The 16593-nt window shown below is 33.9% G+C and overlaps 1 protein-coding gene and 2 non-coding genes across 4 annotated transcripts; 1 reads left to right on the top strand and 2 right to left on the bottom strand.

The window, feature by feature from the left end:
- Positions 1 to 50: 50 nt before the first annotated feature.
- Positions 51 to 123, bottom strand: TRNAV-UAC (transfer RNA valine (anticodon UAC)). Its single transcript has one exon. It is a non-coding gene; the product is annotated as a tRNA-Val (tRNA).
- Positions 124 to 213: 90 nt separating this feature from the next.
- On the bottom strand, positions 214 to 286 carry TRNAV-UAC (transfer RNA valine (anticodon UAC)). Its single transcript has one exon. It is a non-coding gene; the product is annotated as a tRNA-Val (tRNA).
- A 4247-nt stretch (positions 287 to 4533) lies between these two features.
- LOC148875838 (tetraspanin-19-like) lies at positions 4534 to 8911 on the top strand. Of its 2 annotated transcripts, XM_088965479.1 has the most exons (7): positions 4539 to 4891; positions 4990 to 5182; positions 5836 to 5935; positions 7119 to 7199; positions 7297 to 7401; positions 8240 to 8440; positions 8605 to 8911. In XM_088965479.1, the coding sequence occupies exons 2-7, from the start codon at positions 5019 to 5021 to the stop codon at positions 8614 to 8616; spliced, it is 663 nt and encodes a 220-aa protein (XP_088821605.1). In that variant the 5' UTR covers positions 4539 to 4891; positions 4990 to 5018; the 3' UTR covers positions 8617 to 8911. The 2 variants fall into 2 exon arrangements, with proteins under 2 accessions (XP_088821604.1, XP_088821605.1); XM_088965478.1 differs by having other exon boundaries at positions 4534 to 5182.
- Positions 8912 to 16593: the final 7682 nt, after the last annotated feature.

Raw genomic sequence — 16593 nt, 5'->3', positions numbered from 1 at the left:
GAAAAAAAGTCAGAAAAAAGACTCATCACGAAAATAGTATAATATTAATTTGATGCTGCCCAGGATCGAACTGGGGACCTTCAGTGTGTAAGACTGACGTGATAACCACTACACCACAGCACCGACACGCTGAGGATGGAAATATCAATTTCATATAAGAATGAAAAAAAAGTCAGAAAAAAGACTCATCACGAAAATAGTATAATATTAATTTGATGCTGCCCAGGATCGAACTGGGGGCCTTCAATGTGTAAGACTGACGTGATAGCCACTACACCATAGCACCATTTACATTGTATTTATCCATGCTCTTTTATTTTCTAAGTAAAAAAGGAAATGACCATTTTATCCATATAAATTCATTATTAAAATGGGCATTTTTGTCTCATTCAAGTGTTGGAAAATTCCCCCCCAAATGGAAAAGTTATTTACCCTCTTAGAAGATAGGGTAAGTGATACCTAGAAAAATAAATTTTTCCTGATCCTCACATTAATCTAAAAAAAGAACATGGGATTCTTGGTTAATGGGAACCAAAATCCCATGGACCTACTTTTCCCACTGTCAAAATCCATAAAAAGAACGCCCTATCTTTCACCAGGAAGAGGATTTGGGAGTGAACTTCCTTCTTGGAATCAAGCAGGACCAACATAAGGTCCTTGCAATGCTCCTCAAAAAGAACTTTTGGAATATTCAGTCTTCTAGCTAGTTTAACCCCTTTCAATTAGAGCAAAAGCAAGGCGATCCTGCGAAAGAAGATCCACAAGAACCCACAATATACTTGCCCCTGAAGTCTCAATAATAACTCCAAAAGAAGCTTTATTATTGCCAAAAATAGCCACTATTTGAATTAACTTTGATCACCAAATAGTATTTAGTGAGACAACGAACTTACTCCTCTGTGTTGCTTATTGGGATGAGTTGAGGCACTCCATTCTCTCCTTTTGGCTTTGTTAGAACATTTCCACGAGAAAGATTTGATTTTTTTATCCACTTGGATAGACCAAATTGTGTGCTATAACTTTTTTTTGGACCTGGATGGAGATGGTAGCAGAGGAGTCTCCGCTGGTGATGATATAGTGGGTTGATTTAACAGATAAAAAACCTTTCGGGCCAGACAACCATCTCATAAAATCATTCCAAGGGAATTGGGAAAGTCTAATTTCATTTATTCTGTTAACTATTACAGCTGGAAAAGGGGAGTTCAACTGACCCATGTTCCAGATTCTGTTAGAGAGATATATGACCTAGGGACCCTGAGCCTGGGTCCATAACCCTAAAACCTTCAACCCCCGGAATCCAGGGGTCAAACCAAATATCAACTTCATTTCCAGAGCTTATGGCCCACCAATTTCTTTTTAAAAGAACTTTGCCTACAAGAACACTCTTCCGACCCCATGAACCATTTTTCTTGACACCCCCATGGAGAATTTCATCAGTCTTGCCCACAAGTAGTCTTCCTTAATATAAATCCTCCAAGCTAATTTAGCTAAAAGGTCAAGACTGAATGACCTTAATCCTCCATTCCCTTTGTTTCTACAAATCCTTTTCCATCTCAACGGGGTTTTTTATTTTGTTTCATTTTTTGGTACTCCCCCACCAAAAATTCTTTAGGCTTTTGCCAAATCATCAGTGAGTTCCTTAGGTAGGAAGAAACAAGACATGGTATATCTTGAAATGTCTAAGACAACTGACTTTAGGGTTATGTTTGGTTTGAAAGAAAAAAGAAGTAGGGAAAGAAAAGGAAACCTTTACAAACCTTGTATGGGCATTCTTACATTTTCCTTCAAACCAAACATAGCTTAAAATAACCTCCTTATTTGTAGGTGAGAGAAGTTGTTTGTGCCAAGAAGTTTTATTCTGAACTCTCTATTTGAGATAGGAGATAATCTCCTTCTTTGATTTACCAATAAAAGTAGGAATGCTCCAATAGATAGATGGAGAGAACACTATTTTTAGATGTAGAACTTTAGCTATGATTTTCCTCAATGTAGGATGAACACATCTACTGAAAAAGAAAAAATCTCAAATTTTAAGAGGTTCACCTGCTGCCCAAAGACTCTAATACTCCTCAATTGTCTTCAATAGGTCCCACCCTTCATTGAAGCTTGCTTTTGTGAAAATATAATTGTCTTATGCAAAGAATAAATGAGTAATGTTGCAGCATAATATATTGAGTTCCAATTCCTAAAATTTATAAGAATTTGAGAGGTCCTTAAGGAGAACACATAATAGAAACAAATAAGGTGAGAGAGAGTCCCATTGTCGAAACCCTCTTGAGGTTGCACTTGGAAACGATGCAAATTAGTGTGAATGCAAATATGTAGAGTGTAAAACGGTTCATATAAACTATAAAATTGGGTTAGTTTTGCACTGACAAATTTACTTTCTTACCAAACAAACTTTTAGCTGTAATGGATGCAAACATGAATTCCAATAAAGTATATGTTTTTGTTTATCAAAAGCCCACTTGAATGCAAATTTACTTCATTTTTATTGATGTACTTTTACATTTTATTATCAATGTAAATATGCATTGGTCTGTCGTTTGTCAATGCATAAATATAATGTTGCCAAACACAAGCAAACATGAACCAAAGTGCAAATTTACCCTGAACCGGTATTAACACTCCATTTGCATCATTTTCAAACGCAGCCTCAAGGGAAAATTCTTCTAGATGAATCCCCCAGATAAAGCTAAATGTAAAAGCCTTTTAACATACCAACTACAGACTAGTTGTGCAAACCAAGCCCAAATTTGGAGTTGCTTTCTTAGTGAAGGCCAAAGTAAAGAACCATAAAAGGAGTAAAATTGGATTTAAAAAATCAGTAAAATGTGATGTAACTTGCAAATGGATCTTAATGCTCAGTTTGGAAGGAGTACAAATACAATTATGTAGAGCGCAAAACCTTATATTTTTTATGTATTTATACTGTACATATTTGCATTTGTACTCCTTCCAAACTAAGCCTAAAGGATTGCCAATGGAGGGGAGGTCTTTATTTGATGGCATCACCTAACAATAAGGGTCTTTGTCCAATTTGAAAGGCAAGGGATGGTTTAAGTCTTTTACCCTTCTAGGGATGCAAATAGATCAAATTGAATTGAATTCGGATTGGGATATATCTGAATTCGATCGACAATATAGATGGTGTTTGGAAGCATGGGTGCTTTTTGGGACCGATTTTCAAGAAAAAATGCCCCTTCTTTTAAGACCCAATTTTCACAAAAAAAATGCTTATACCACGTAAGTAGTGAGCAACATTATGCTATTTGGCAAGGTGATTTTCATCACCATTTTTCATGTATGTGCTGACAGATAAGTACCACATAGGATACACATCAGTCAACCGTTGGGGGAAACGGGTCACCGATGCATGAAACACCAACACCGGTGGGTCTCGATTTTCGAGGCATGCCTGATTTTTTAATAATCGGCTGAACCAAATAATGAGATACATGGGCGTTTGTTGAAATGCCTATGTGGATCCGACGTGGCACCATTTTTTTGAAAAATGGCCACGGTTTCAAACATCCTCATAAATAATGGATCTGATATAGGGTAATCCGAATTAGATCCGATTGAAAAATATGATGTAACTTGCAAATGGATCTTAATGCTCAGTTTGGAAGGAGTGCAAATACAAATATGTAGAGCGCAAAACCTTATATTTTGTATGTATTTATACTATACATATTTGCATTTGTACTCCTTCCAAACTAAGCCTAAAGGATTGCCAATGGAGGGGAGGTCTTTATTTGATGGCATCACCTAACAAGAAGGGTCTTTGTCCAATTTGAAAGGCAAGGGGAGGTTTAAGTCTTTTACCCTTCTAGGGATGCAAATAAATCAAATTGAATTGAATTCGGATTGGGATATATCTGAATTCGATCGATAATATACACGGTGTTTGGAAGCGTGGACGCTTTTTGGAACCGATTTTCAAGAAAAAACGCTCCTTCTAAGACCCATTTTCACAAAAAAAAATGCTTATACCACGTAAGCAATAAGCAACACTATGCTATTTGGTAAGGTGATTTTCATCACTGTTTTTCATGTTTGTGCTGACAGATAAGTACCACATAAGGTACACATCAGTCAACTGTTGGGGGAAACGGGTCACCGATGCATGAAACACCAACATCGATGGGGTCCCGGTTTTCAAGGCATGCCCGATTTTTTAATAATCGGCTGAACTAAACAATGAGATACATGAACGTTTATTGAAACGTCTATATGGATCTGATGAGGCACCATTTTTTTGAAAAATGGCCACGGTTCCAAATATCCCCATAAATAATGGTTCCGATATAGGGGTAATCCGAATTAGATCCTATTAAAAAATCCAACAAGAATATCCAAATAGGATCGGATCTGATCCATTTACGCCCCTATTACCCTTTTATATTAAAAACGTTTTATCCCTTGCTGCTGCCCAGGCTCGAACTGGGGACCTTTAGTGTGTAAACCAAACGTGATAACCGCTACAGCACAGTATCGGGATAACAAATAGTAATATCTTAACCCTTTTATCTGAAGTGCATTGAAGTGTAAATGCGAAACAATCGCATGGATGGCGAAAATAGTTTCCGCAACGCGAATGACGTGAGCGACGTTGTTTTGTACTTTTGTTCGTATTTTGAAAAGCTTTTTTGGCGTCAAGAGGAATTTGTAATCTTGGGGGCAAACCCTCCATGATTCATCGCTACTTCGCTACTCGTCAAAAAAACCCTTCCATCTCCTGTCGGATTGAAGCTTCCTTGGTGTTTGTTCCGTAGAAGCCTGCAACAAGAAAAAGATGAAGCTGTTGTATGAATCCCTTTCGATGCTTAAATACCAAATACAAGAAATTCAAGTACCTCTAAGTCTTAACACTGGGGAAAAAAATAACGTGAGTTCTTTTAATTTCTAAATCGACTGAAACCATAGATGCTGTAGTTTCGATTGTAAGATACAGCGAGAAGTGATTCTGAAGTAGTAATTCTTCAGGTGTTGATTTGGTGGGTGGTTTGGTATCGATGGGGAGAGTCTTTCAGAGTTGCCTCCAATGTCTCCTCAAAATCGTGAATTCGGTTATTGGGGTTGTTGGAATAGCGATGATTCTCTACTCTTTCTGGATGCTTAGGATTTGGCAGAAACAAAGGGATGGGTTTGCTCTCTGGGACTTGAATTCTCCTCCATGGTAATTGACGTACTTTCCATGAAGCTCTCTTCTTTTCTTCCTTTGTCGTCATGGTTGTAATTCACCTTTTTAATTGGTTCATTGTTCAGTAGCTATCTTCTTCAGATTTTTAGCTCGTGAAAGATGTAAACTATTACAGTCGCATTTGTGAATTGAAAGGCAAATGGGTTTCACTGAAATGCAAATGCTGCATGTCACTAAAATTTTGATGGGAACAATGTTTTTATTTTTGCTCTTTTATTTCTCTATCATCTGTTATACTGGGTTTGAGCTTGATTAAGGGATATTGGATGTGTTAATTCTTTCCTGATTTTGGGAACTGATCAGTTTTAGATGCTTATATTCTTGATGAATGAATTTGTTTTTGATTAATCGAAAAGAGCTGTTTTAGCCAGATTTTGGGGAGTAGATGGTTATTCTTCTTTTGCTGGTTGACTAAAAGGAGAGTAGGTTATTCTAATTGCTGTTATGAAATAGAAGATTTTAAGATATTACATTTTGCAGCTTCTGCATGTTAACCTTAGCTGCAACCAGATGATAATTATTTTTATTTTGTTCTCTGTTGAAAAATAACTAGTTTTCTTCATTTTTATGCACTTAACTTTTTGTTTATATTTAAATCAGCTAAACCATTTTTCTCACAAAAAATGCAGGTTGACCTATGGGTTTTTTGGCATCGGAATCATATTGTGTGCGATTGCATGCACTGGTCATATCGCCGCAGACACCGGAAATGGCTACTGCCTTTCTTGTGTATCCTTTTCCCTTTTATTTTATTTTTTATTTATCTTATTTATTTTTTCATTAACTGCTTTTATGTATTTTATGATTGTTTGTTTGCTATATCAGTTTAATTGTTTTATAAGAATATTTTCATTCATGTTATATCCTCCCAAGTTGCTGCCTCAGTGCATGCAACTGGGAGAGGAACTACATTGATTTAGTGAACTGGTAGATGTACTGTGAATTCTAGGTAGATGTTTCTTTTCGTATTAAGAGAATGTTAATTATTCTTGAGGCTTGTGCCAGTATTCATAGGATCCAGACTGGTGCATTTTTCCTGTCACAGACTGAATGGAAGTGCAGGAAAAAGAGGGCAGAAGATCCCAACTTGTATTGTAAACTTCTATGTTACCATCTTAAATCCTGCTATCCATCTGGAAGAAGTTGAATCAACCTTTTCACACAAACTGTGAGGGAGAGAATGGTATAGATTTCATCATATAACCTTTCAGAATTGTCTACAGACTACAGAGACGCACAAGGGAATTTCCAAAACTGATGAGGAAAAAAATAAATAACAGAATAAATGGAAATAAACATACAAAAAATACTGAAGAAAGAACATTTTATGGTGACATTGCAAAATATCCAAGATATCTTGAGAGCTTCCAATCCTGTTAATCTGCACTGTGTCCTGGCCCATTCATATTAGCTCAATATGGCCCACAGTGAAATGGAATTATTTGGCCTTCTCCCTAATTCTTCTTGAAACTGGTTCATAGTAATTATTGTTTTAGGACTGTGAAACATAGTGGCCAGCAGCATTGCAAATCCAATTGCCATGTTTGATGACTGTCAAGGCTAGATATTAGATGGTGCCTATTGTCATGCAAGGTGAGAGTGTGTTGGAATACCAATTTTAATATGCATTGGCAGAATATGATTGATTTGCATAATATTGATCTTTTCAATAGATATTTAATTATTTTACTTAGTATGGTAAGTTCTTCAACTTTTGAAACAGAATACCTGGTATCTATACCTGTTTTGCTATCTTATGTAAATTGGTTTCATGGTAGACCATTTTAGAGCACAAATAGTTTGTTTTGTGCACCAATAAATTCCAAGAAACACAAACTCAATTTCATAAAGATCTATTGTGCTGAATGGAATACTGAATATTATTAATTATTTCTGACCTTAGCGGGCACAGTATATGGTATTAGTCTTCTTGCTTCTCCTACTGGAAACTGCAGTAGCCGTAGATGTTTCTCTAAACAATCACTGGGAGGAGGTATACTTTCATTACATATCCCTGTTCTCCTTCTCATAGTCTGTCCATAAGGGAAACTATGTTGATTCTATTCTGATTGTCTTCCCCCCTGTATCAGGACTTTCCAGAAGATCCTACAGGGAAGTTCGACAAGTTCAAGGATTTCATAAAATCAAACTTTGATATTTGCAAATTGATAGGCTTGTTTGTTGTGTGCGCACAGGTATGTGAATTCGTGTTTTTCACTGGAGGCAATGGCTAATATAGTAATATTCAAGTGTGCACTAGGCTTTTGCACACAAGGAAGTGTGAAATTGGTCTTTCAGTTCAGAGGCCCTCTATCATGTGACAGTGGTGGAAGGGAATGAAATGTTGGACAAATTTTGAGTGGACTTTTCTATAGGCAAAAATCTGTTTTTGACTTTTATAGGTTGACAACAATTTATAGGTTCCCGGGTGATACTTCTAGGCTGCTTCTTTTTTTGTCCATTCTTGTTTGGTTCCTATCCCTTTTAATTGAAAATTTCCATGCTGCAAAGGAATTTTTGCCATTTATTTATGTTGTTTCTCCATCACTTGATGTCCCATTATTTGTATTTCACTTGAATTCCCAAACAGATATCCCCAATTCCCATGTCATCTCAATGAAATACTGGTTGGCCCCACTTAGATAATTCACATATTGGATGAATTAATGATGATATGCAAGAATTTCTTAGTTGAGGCCCATCGGATAGATGGTTTCTTACTTTACTATACATTGCAATGAATCACTTGCTTATGAGTTAAGATAAGCTATTATATGGTCATATTGGTGATGCTCCCAGTTTTTCTTCAACTTTGACAGATCATTGTTATTTTCTGTTTTGGCAAGATATACTCATGTCCCCTGATTTGAAATGTCTCCAAGTGCACTCTGTTGGAAAACTAAATGCTATGAATTGTGATGAAAATTTTTCCATTTGGATAGGCATTTTAACGTGAGAATTCTGTAGTAGGGGATCGGTTTCTTTTTCATCTATGCTAGACTTGGTAATAACATCCGCACTCTCCGCCTGTAGGGATTATCAATCTTATTGTCCATGGCTCTCAAAGGCATGGGACCAGATCAGAAAAGCTATTATGATAGTGATGATGATTATGCTGCAGCCAGGCTTCCGCTTCTGAAAAATTCTGTTCAGTCACCTCCATATGTTATTGGCGACCCTCAGTATGCTCCCAATCCCAAGAGTGATGCTTGGAATTCAAAAGTTCAGGAGAAGGTAAAGATGTGTTTGGTTAACTCAATCATATCCTCTCATGCTTAGTAGTTATTTTTTTCTTGAATAATTTTTTTCTATTAGCAAGGGGGGAGGGGGGGGGGGGAGGACAGAAAAGAAAAAAGTATATCATTTTCTCATTTTATACATATATGTACTTTTTCCAGATAAGTAAATGAGTGAAATTGCACGGAAGGGCCCATTTGACTGTGAAAGCATTGTTGAGATGTGAAAACAGGTTGTTTTATAGTGAAGGAGGCTTCTCGTCCCTGGTTAGTATATGAAATTGAAATGAAGGTCTGTTTCATGAGGATATTGAGGTTCTGTACACCCTTTGAACTATATGTATAACTGCTATTCTACTGTATTAAACAAATCATAGAGCTTCAAAGGTGTATATGTGACAATTCCTGTTTCTGTATGTGACAATGATAATAGTAATAGTAATCCTTTAGACTGTATTACGGTTTCAAACCTTACTTGAGCAATCGCTAGAAACCAAAAGAATAGTAACCCAAAAAAAAAATCCAATTTATGGACCAACTGCTGCAGAGGCCACTGTTTTGGAAACATCCAACAGTACATTACCTTGAACTGATCTCCTGACTGACCCACGTCCTTGTTGGACATTGTTCATGTTTAAGGCTGTAACTTGGGTCGGGTTGGCCCGAACCCAACCCTAACCCTAGGAATGGCAACGGGGCGGGTTTGGGGCAGGGCACCCCCTCCCCGTCCCTGCCCCGTAGTCAAGATACTTAGCCCCGTCCCCAGTGGCAGGGTGGGTTCAGGGCGGGGTATCGACTCCCCGTCGAGTATGAGTAATACCCAAAATTTTCCCACTCCAAGGCAATTTCTTAAAAATTATTTATCTTGTAGACAATTTACACATAATATAGGAATTTAGGGGTATTTTAGGAATTGAATTATAATACTTTGGGGGTACTTCAAAAATGGAATTATGTGATTCTAGGATTTTAAGAATTTAGGGAAAACTTAGAGATATTTTAAATATCAATGTTAAACCTAGAGATATTTTACTAATTTTACCTTTGGTTTTGGGGCGGGTTCGGAGAATTATATACAAAACCCGTCCCTGCCCCATCCCCATTTAGGGTCGGGGAAAACCTACCCCATTTAGGGCGGGGCGAACCCCCAATTTTAGGGGGGAAATTGCCATCCCTACCTAACCCAGTCCAAAAAAAGTTGGGTTGGGTTGGGTCGGGCTGATGCTCGGGTTAGGGTTAGGGTTGAAATTCATGAACCTGACTTTACTTCGGGTTGGGATAGGGTTGACCTCTTAAGCAATCCGACCCAATCCGAACCTAACTCTATATTACATGTTATATATAAATATATGTTATATGTAATATATAACATACATTGATTTGTTTAGATGCATGATATTTGTAGCCCCCACCACATAGTATCATGTATTTCTTTTAAGATAATCACTTCACTTTATCCTTATCGAAAAGACTAAAACCTTAATAATATTATTTTATGTTTTTGAAAATTTTATTCTTCATCTCCTATCTGTTGTTTGTCGCCCATAAAAGATCTATCATATGTCATAACTCATAATAAACTATAGTCATTTCTAACACTTGTTTTTTTGAATTTTGTACCACAATAACAAAAAAAAAAAAAACGTCAACAAACAAATACCAATGAAACATAGGATTAATATATATAGTGATCTAAAATCGAGAAATTCTACGAGGTTTTAAGGGATGGGAAGAAGATTGGGTTAGGGTTGAGGGAATTTAGTTAGGGTTAGGGTTAGGGTTGGGGTTTAGAACTTAGGGTTGGGCTAGGGTTGGCCTCAACCCGACCTAACCCAAACCGACTTGCAACCCTATTCATGTTAGTAGTCATAGAACTAGTAGGAGTCAACATGGCGATCAATGATATGGGCACATCACACACACACAAGAAAAAAACACTTTTATGCACAAAAACACACCCTAAAATTGGGGCTTTTGGGCTTTGAAAGCACAAGTTCTAAAGCTTATCAACTTAGGTTTCCTCGCAACTTCTCAAGAACCACATGAAACTGTTTCTGTGTTTGTCCAAGAAGTTCACATGCTGGAATAGACAATTTATCTTGTTATCGACGGCAGTTGCTGCTTGAACGCTCCACTGGTTGTGACTACTGTGACATTGGCATCGGCCAATTTTGTAGAATTCGGATCTCCTATCCACGAGACAATAGAACTGTATTTTGGAAACAAACATTTTGGAAACATCATGACCCCAATAAAATATATAGTTGTATCCAATTGAGTGGTGGCCAGTTGGTATGTTCGGTAAAATTGGACGGTCAATGTTAGCATGTCTCCTTTGAGAGAAGTTATTTATCTATTTTTTCCATTTTTTATATTTTTTCCATCTTTTATATTTTTTTCTTATTTTCTTTTGTTTTAAAAATATAAAATAGTAATTATTGCTTATCTTGATTAGATTAATAAAGCTGCACATACTAGAGAGAGACCTTTAGGTTTTCTAAGGCCTCTTATTTTAATGCGTCTTATTATTACATTTAGAAAAGACATTTAAGAGAGAGACCGTTAGGTTTTACAATGCCTCTTTTTTAATGCATGTTATTAGGGAAATTGTCAAAAATTCACCATGAGTTTTCAGTATTTCTCTTAAACTCACCACAATTTTTCAAAACGTCTAAAATTCGCCATGTCACTAGCTTGATGTTAAAGAGACTAACAGTTGTTAATATATAATCATTTTAACCTTCATAGAAAAATATAAATATATACATATATTTTAATATTTAGACGTGAAAAAAAAGAAAAGTTCAAAAAATATTTTCAAATATAAAAACATACAAATTACAAAAAATATAAAAATTATAGAAATTGCACACAAAATAAAAAATTATTTTCAAATTATAGAAACTCTAGAAATTGAATAACAAAATCAGAAAATAAAAATTGCAGAAGAAAACAAAAATTATAGAAAAAACACAGAAATTGCAAATAAATAACAAAAAATACAGGAAATTTTATAGATGGTAGAAAATAGAAAAAATGTAAAAAACAGAAATTATAACAAAACACTAAAAATGTAAAAAAATGAAAATTGAAAAATGAAAAAGACCATTTTCCTCCAACTCGCCATTCAATGGTGATTTGGTCATAAAAATTGTTATTTATGCTGATGTGGAGACTTCTGTTAAGAAACACTAATGGTGTACCAACGGAAGGTGAGTTTTGAAAAATAAAAACTTACTGACATTGTGAGTTTTAGACATTTTGAAAAATTGTGGCAAGTTTAAGAGAAATGCTGAAAACAAATGGTGAGGTTTAGACAATTTCCCATGTTATTGGATTTAAGAGAGAGAGAGAGAGAATAGTAATAATATAAATCAAGGTTTTTAAAATCGAATCGGCCAACGAACTGATCAGAGGTCTGGTTCCTGGGTCAAACGGTCCGATCATTCGAATGAAATGGATAGTCCATTCAAACCGTTGGATGATTCAAACGGTTTGACCACTTGAGTCAACAATTTGCTGACCAAATCAATGGGTTTTGGCGAAATAACGGTTATGGGGTAAACGGAACCGGTTACCTGACTGGTTCTCGGTTTTTCTGGTCCGATTTGGCTTTAAAAACCATGATATAAATCAAATAATATAAATAGGTTAAGGTTAAACAATCAAAATTTTATTAATTTAAAAATCCACTAAACTTTCACTAAAAATAAATATTAACAAAACTTGGCAAATATTAAAAATGTGTTTCAATTCCACTTAAAAATCCAACTTAATAAACGCAAATAAAAATAAGAAATTTAAATATAAAAATATTAATTAATAGTTTTAATAATATTATTAGATAACTTATGAGTTGAGAACTTAATAAACACTAATAAAAATATTAATTGATAGTTTTAAAATACCAACAATTAATTATAAACCCAAAAAAATCTGAAAAACCTAAACATGATTAAAATACTAAAAATAATTAAAAAATATTACAAATTAACAATATTTTATATTAATAAGGGTATTTACTAAAAATAATTAAATGCACAATTAATATTACTTTATTATTAAAAAATAACAGAAATTATGAAAAATACCCAAGCTAAAAATTATTGAAAAATGTTGAAAATTAGCTGAATTTTTTTAACTATGGTATTTATTTAGTTAATTATTTTTACTGAAAGCAAATGTAAATTAATTTTGTTGTGACTAATATGCAAAAATAAATGATGAAAATACTGAAAATTATTGAAAAATACTCATATGCAAAAATTACTGAATAGTAATGAGAAAACACCAAAAATTAATTAAAAATTCTAAAAATTCTGAAAACCTAAAGCTTAATTAAAATACTAAAAATAATTAAAAAATTAAATTAATTATATTTTATTGCAAAAAATATTGAATAATAATGAAAAAATAATGTATTTTAATTATTAATAGTATAAAATTACATTTAATCACCAAAAAGTTATATTTAATTACCAAAATATTACATTTAATTGGTTTTAGCCACGAAATTAGCAATATTTCTTAAAATATGATAGTTTTCCAAAATTATTGTATTTTAAATAAATATAGTAATTTAATAATTACAATACTTTAATAATTAATAATAAAAAGTAACAAATCGTTTATAACTTAACCTAACCCGATTAAATCTATAAATTTGTAGGCTCAAGCAATTATTTTCTATAAATTTGCAGGCTCAAGCAATTAAATCTATAAATTTGTCAGGGATAATCAAATCGGAAGTCTTATAGGGTATCAAACTTTTGGAGTCCAATGATGGCTTTAGCGGATAAGGCCCAAGCTAAACAACCCCTAATAAACTCAACTTGGAAGTTATATGCATATATTTAAATAACAAATTTTACATTAATATATATAGAAATGTTATATATTTTTTATACTAAAATAAATTTAAATAAAAAAATTAATTTGTAAAAAATCATAGTTTTATAATTAACATTGGCCTCTTTATCAATAGAAAATGTGCAAGCCCGAGCTCAAGCTCAGCCTGAAATTTTGTCTAAGCTTGAAAAATAACAGGTCAAGTCAGGTCGGGCCGTCGGGCTACCTAGCCCATGAATAGGTCTAATTGTATATATAAACAATTGTATACATAAAAAATCATATGAAATAAAAATTTAAACATCTTTTTTAATTTTTTTTAAATATACCTCTCATAGCTTGGCCCGATCCGCAGCCTGGCCTGACCCAAGGCTCGGACCAACACAACCCGATTTACACCTCTACTTGAACCCTCCCAATACTAGGGACGGGCCATGGAAATATGAGGATTCTCCATCCTTGATAAGGAGTGGGGTGCCTTGCCCCGACATTGAGTGGTTGCCTTGCCTTGAACCTGCCTGGCATGGGGCGGGGATGGGGTAGAGCGTCATGACTATAGGGTAGGGACAAGGATGGGGTGCCCCACCCAGTTGTCATTCCTATATAATTGTTAATTATTAGTGAAATTAATAAAAATGTTAGCTTTTGTAATTTTTTTATTTATTTAAAGTTAATCAAAATTTCACTTAAAAATAATAACAATTATTAAAATTACTATAAATTCTTAATAAAACTAAATTTATTAAAAATTATTTGTTCATATTAAATTAACAATAATTATTTTATGTAAATCAACATTAAATTAAAATAAAATTATTAAAATTTTAGAAATTAACAATAACATTGAATACTTTTAGTTAATTAACAAAAAAATTTGATTATTAATTTAATATTAATTAATAATAAATAAAATTATTAAATCTTTTAGATTTTTCCATATATCACAGGGTCCCCGCTAGTTATATATATATATATATATATATATATATATATATATATATATATATATATATATATATATATATATATATATGTGGAGAGAGAGAGAGAGAGAGAGAGAGAGAGAGAATTAACTTTGGCTGTTGGGGCCCAATAGCATAGGCTGTTGAGACCATGGTTTTCAAAACTGGACCGGACCAGAAAAATCGGGAACCGGTCACCTGACTGGTTCCGTTTTCCCCCAAAATCATTGATTTTGATCAGTAAACCGTTGAATTGGTCAATTAACCGTTTGGCCATTTTTCAATTTAAATTTTTTTTTTTGTCAAAACATGTCGACCATTCGAACCAGTAACTGAACCCCTAACCGGTTCGATCACCAGTTCAGTTTTAAAAACCATGGTTGAGACAGTTTCTGGATTGGGCACGTTCTGGGCAGCTCACCTATTCTCGCCCATGCTTTGGTATTTAATCAAAATATAAGATGTAATTATTAATTTATCCATTCTCATGGTAACGTGTCATTTTCAAAAATTCATAAGTTGTTACCTGTTGGGCCCCAATAGCTAAATTTTTTTCCCTTGTAATGAAGAGGAAAGGAAGCTCCAGACACCTTGGCCTCAAGCATTTTTTCTTTTTTTTTCTTTTTTTTTTTTTTTTGGTAATGCAAAGTGTATTAATTTTGTGCTGATACTAGTCTGTTTGTGCTTTCCGGTTTCCACCAAATAATATTTTGGGGTTGTTTTTGCTGGTATTTATTTAATAAATATTTTGTATAATATTTATCTTAAAATGTGAAAAAAAAAAGTTTGTTTGACAGTGATGCACCATTAGATGCCATTAGGCATCATATAAGATGAATAAAAACGCTTTGGTGTTAGAGAAAACATTAAAAATAAGTTTCTCCTAACAGATGATTCTTCCACAAATCGAAAAATGTATATTTAATAAACGATTTAACCAAATAAAGTTTCAAACTCTAAATTGGCGCCATATTTCAGACAAAACAATGGAATCAAACACTATTTTCATTAATCATTACTCTGCAACAATTACCGGTAAAAATTTTCCAAAAACCACTGGAATAATCAAACCTCGGTAACAGTGCAATTTGGTCCAAATCTCTACAAGACTACAACCAACCACATATATTACAAACTGAACCAGTTGGTACTCTCAAACCTACATGCCACAGATACGCAAGTTCTTTGTGGTAGAGTTTGTGGATCTGCTGACAACAAAATAACATTGACCACATGGCCACATCTGCACATCAAGAAATCCGAACTCGTGGTATGGCTAGTGGACCTCAGGAGAAGTTCCTCTCTACAAAAATAAATAAATGTCTTCAAGAATGAATACAAATTCATAGACTCGTATCTGAGAGTCCAAATGAGCTACGAACCCGATCACTAGTTCGAAAGATTATTGATAAATGATTAAACCAATTATTGTATTTTGATTTTTAGCTTTAGATTTTCTCTTCTTAGTGTGGATGTCTAAAAAATAACGTTAAAATTGATTATTAAAATTTATATATTTATAAATATTAACATAAATTATATTGATTAATTATTTAAGAATTAAGGTATATGTATGGTGTAAGGGCATATCCCACGAACATGCACAAGCAAAGCAAAGGATAAAGGTATAACATTATGTTATGATTTAGCAAATTGACTAACTCTACCCTCACTGCTTATTATTGTCTTAAATACTTCTAAGTAATAATGGAAAAAATGAAATATTAGATTTACCCTTCTCTATTCTTCAAATTTTCTAAATAAAACCCGATGAAAAGTTTTAAGATGAGTGATACCAATCTGAAAACTATAATTAAATATATAAATGAGTGATACAAATATGAGATGCATGGTTATGAGTTAGGAGGTGGGAGGTTCAAACTGCATTCCATCAAATGAGCTTGAACGAAGCAACCCTGTCTACATGCCTTTCTGGCCTCCGCCCCTATTTCTCTCCTGTCCTTCACTATTTTTTGGTTTCTTTTCACCATTTTGGTTGAAAATTAATGATGTGTTTGGTTGCAGTGTAATTTTATTTACATCAGTACAAATGTATGGAAGTGTAAATGAAAAAAAAAAATGCAAATTTTGGTTTAATTTTGTTTTGAACTTTACTTGATTCTACTTTGGATCTTATTTACTTCATTTTTAATGCAATCAAACAAAGTAAAATTTGAAACAAAAAAATAAATCAAAACTTGAAGCAAATATGCACTACCATAGTTTTGCATCAGTGCAAATGAATTTCCACTGCAGTAACACTATCGATCAATTGTAGAACGGTTCTCACCGATTGCCCATGTTCATCGTTGTCGTTGTTGTTTCTTCCACCATCAATCAT

The sequence above is a fragment of the Nelumbo lutea genome, chromosome 1, assembly GCF_056320005.1.
Source record: "Nelumbo lutea isolate HS-2025 chromosome 1, American lotus-T2T, whole genome shotgun sequence".
In the NCBI taxonomy this organism is placed as follows: Eukaryota; Viridiplantae; Streptophyta; class Magnoliopsida; order Proteales; family Nelumbonaceae; genus Nelumbo; species Nelumbo lutea.
This window is presented reverse-complemented; position numbering and strand designations above follow the sequence as displayed.